The 1,868-nt window shown below is 28.1% G+C and overlaps 1 protein-coding gene across 1 annotated transcript in view; it reads left to right on the top strand.

The window, feature by feature from the left end:
* The window catches only part of LOC108692929 (tRNA selenocysteine 1-associated protein 1), a 2,708-nt gene extending 1,587 nt beyond the window's left edge, over positions 1 to 1,121 (top strand). The window contains exons 4-6 of the mRNA XM_018201508.1: positions 118 to 440; positions 621 to 820; positions 928 to 1,121. Coding sequence (XP_018056997.1) covers positions 118 to 440; positions 621 to 820; positions 928 to 1,052 — 648 coding nt within the window. The 3' untranslated portion in view covers positions 1,053 to 1,121. The remainder of the gene's footprint in view (positions 1 to 117; positions 441 to 620; positions 821 to 927) is intronic.
* The last annotated feature ends 747 nt before the right edge of the window (positions 1,122 to 1,868 follow it).

Here is a 1,868-nt window from a genome sequence, read left to right as displayed (position 1 = left end):
ATATATATATATATATATAAAACACCAAGGATGACAAGGATTCTAGGTACTAAACCTAAATTTTGACAAGTATTACTTTAGCAATGAACGTTGTACTTTCCTTGATGTGTTTTATAGCCTGTACGATTCCGATTAAATCACGCTAGCACTACTGGGAAACCTGCCGCCGAGCGAGAATTCAGTATTTGGGTAGGCGATCTATCCACCGACGTAGACGATTATTCCTTATACAGGGCATTTGCTGCGAAGTATAATTCAATCAGAACGGCTAAAGTTATATTGGATAGCTCTGGATTCAGCAAGGGATATGGATTTGTCAGGTTTGCCAATGAGGAAGAACAGAAAAACAGTCTAATTACTATGAATGGTTACAGAGGACTTGGAACAAAATCTTTGAAAATCTGCAATGCAGTGCCTAGACCTTGGAACAAAATATCGGGGTATGTTATTTGTATTAATTGTACATTAAAAAATATAAATAATATGTTTATAAAAAGTATAAATTCTTTTGTCCGGTTGTGATTTTGAACAAAATATTCGCGTTCATTATACTGTAGAGAAAAATTATCTATAATATTTAATTAATAATTTTACAGTTCATTTTAAATTAATGATTTTAGTTCAACACCACCGCAATCAACTTCTGAATATCCAGCATCAAACATGAACTCAGAAGCATATAATTATTATGATACATCATCATACTGGAATAGTTACAGCGCTTGGCAACAAGGTTACTATGAAAGCGAGCCGACGTCAGATACTTACAATAGCTATGTATCTGATCAAAAACCTGAGGAAGACGAATTAGAATTAATCGGTATATTATTATGATAATATAAGGAAATAAACATATATTACATGTTCTTCAACATGTTCTTAATTATGCTAGTCTAATATTTTATATTTTCTTTTTTTTTTTTACAGAGCATTCAATCCCCATTGACATCGATAAGGTGAACAGAGAAATAATTGAACAAGATTACAATTTATGGGATGCTTTGGAAAGCTCAAAATGGATTCCTTGTGATACTATAGAATTATGCTATTAATGATTAAATTAAAAAATAAGACCTCAAAATATATATTATCATTATTGTCATTATCACTTATCACATAAATGCAACAAAAATAAAAATTTTATTTTATGCAAAAATGCCAAAAATAAATGTTGCGTAATCTTTTAAATATAAAAGGATACATTTTATCAATTATGATACTGAAGATAATAAAACCATCTTTCCGTATATAATATGTGCAATTTTTATTGCAAAAATAAATAAATGCATTTCAATTGCTCAATGTTACATGCGGTTTATATATTCTGCAGCTTTAATATTATTTAAGTCATTTAATATTCGCTGATATAATTTTACAAAAAATACTTATGGCAGTATTTTTAATGCTGATAATTATCATACACTATGCTTTAACCACTACATATTCGTGGTTAAAGTGTTTACGTACATTCTGATATTTTTTTTTGCAAGAGAATCGAATTTTTATTTTCATACTGATTTATTCAATACTAGTGATTGTATGTAAATGCAAGTATTGTATACAGTATATTACGTATTGTATGTATATGTATATATATATATATAAAAGTATATATATATACATACACAACCCTGGTATTTTTATAATTAGAAATAAAATGAATTATGTATTCAAGAATAGCATCTGAACAATATATTTTTTGTATATTATTTCTCGCTCTACAAAATTATTCAATGCACAAATTGAACGGCAAAATAAATACGCATATACAAAATTCCGCTATCGCTTTCTGATAAAAAAATTAAAAAAGTAAATTACACGACTCGTTTTGCACATATGTTAATCAAGCCTTATCATATTTAACATCT

The sequence above is a fragment of the Atta colombica genome, unplaced genomic scaffold, assembly GCF_001594045.1.
Source record: "Atta colombica isolate Treedump-2 unplaced genomic scaffold, Acol1.0 scaffold83, whole genome shotgun sequence".
Classification (NCBI taxonomy): Eukaryota; Metazoa; Arthropoda; class Insecta; order Hymenoptera; family Formicidae; genus Atta; species Atta colombica.
The sequence above is the reverse complement of the archived record's forward strand: the minus strand, read 5'-3'. Positions and strand labels throughout refer to the sequence as shown.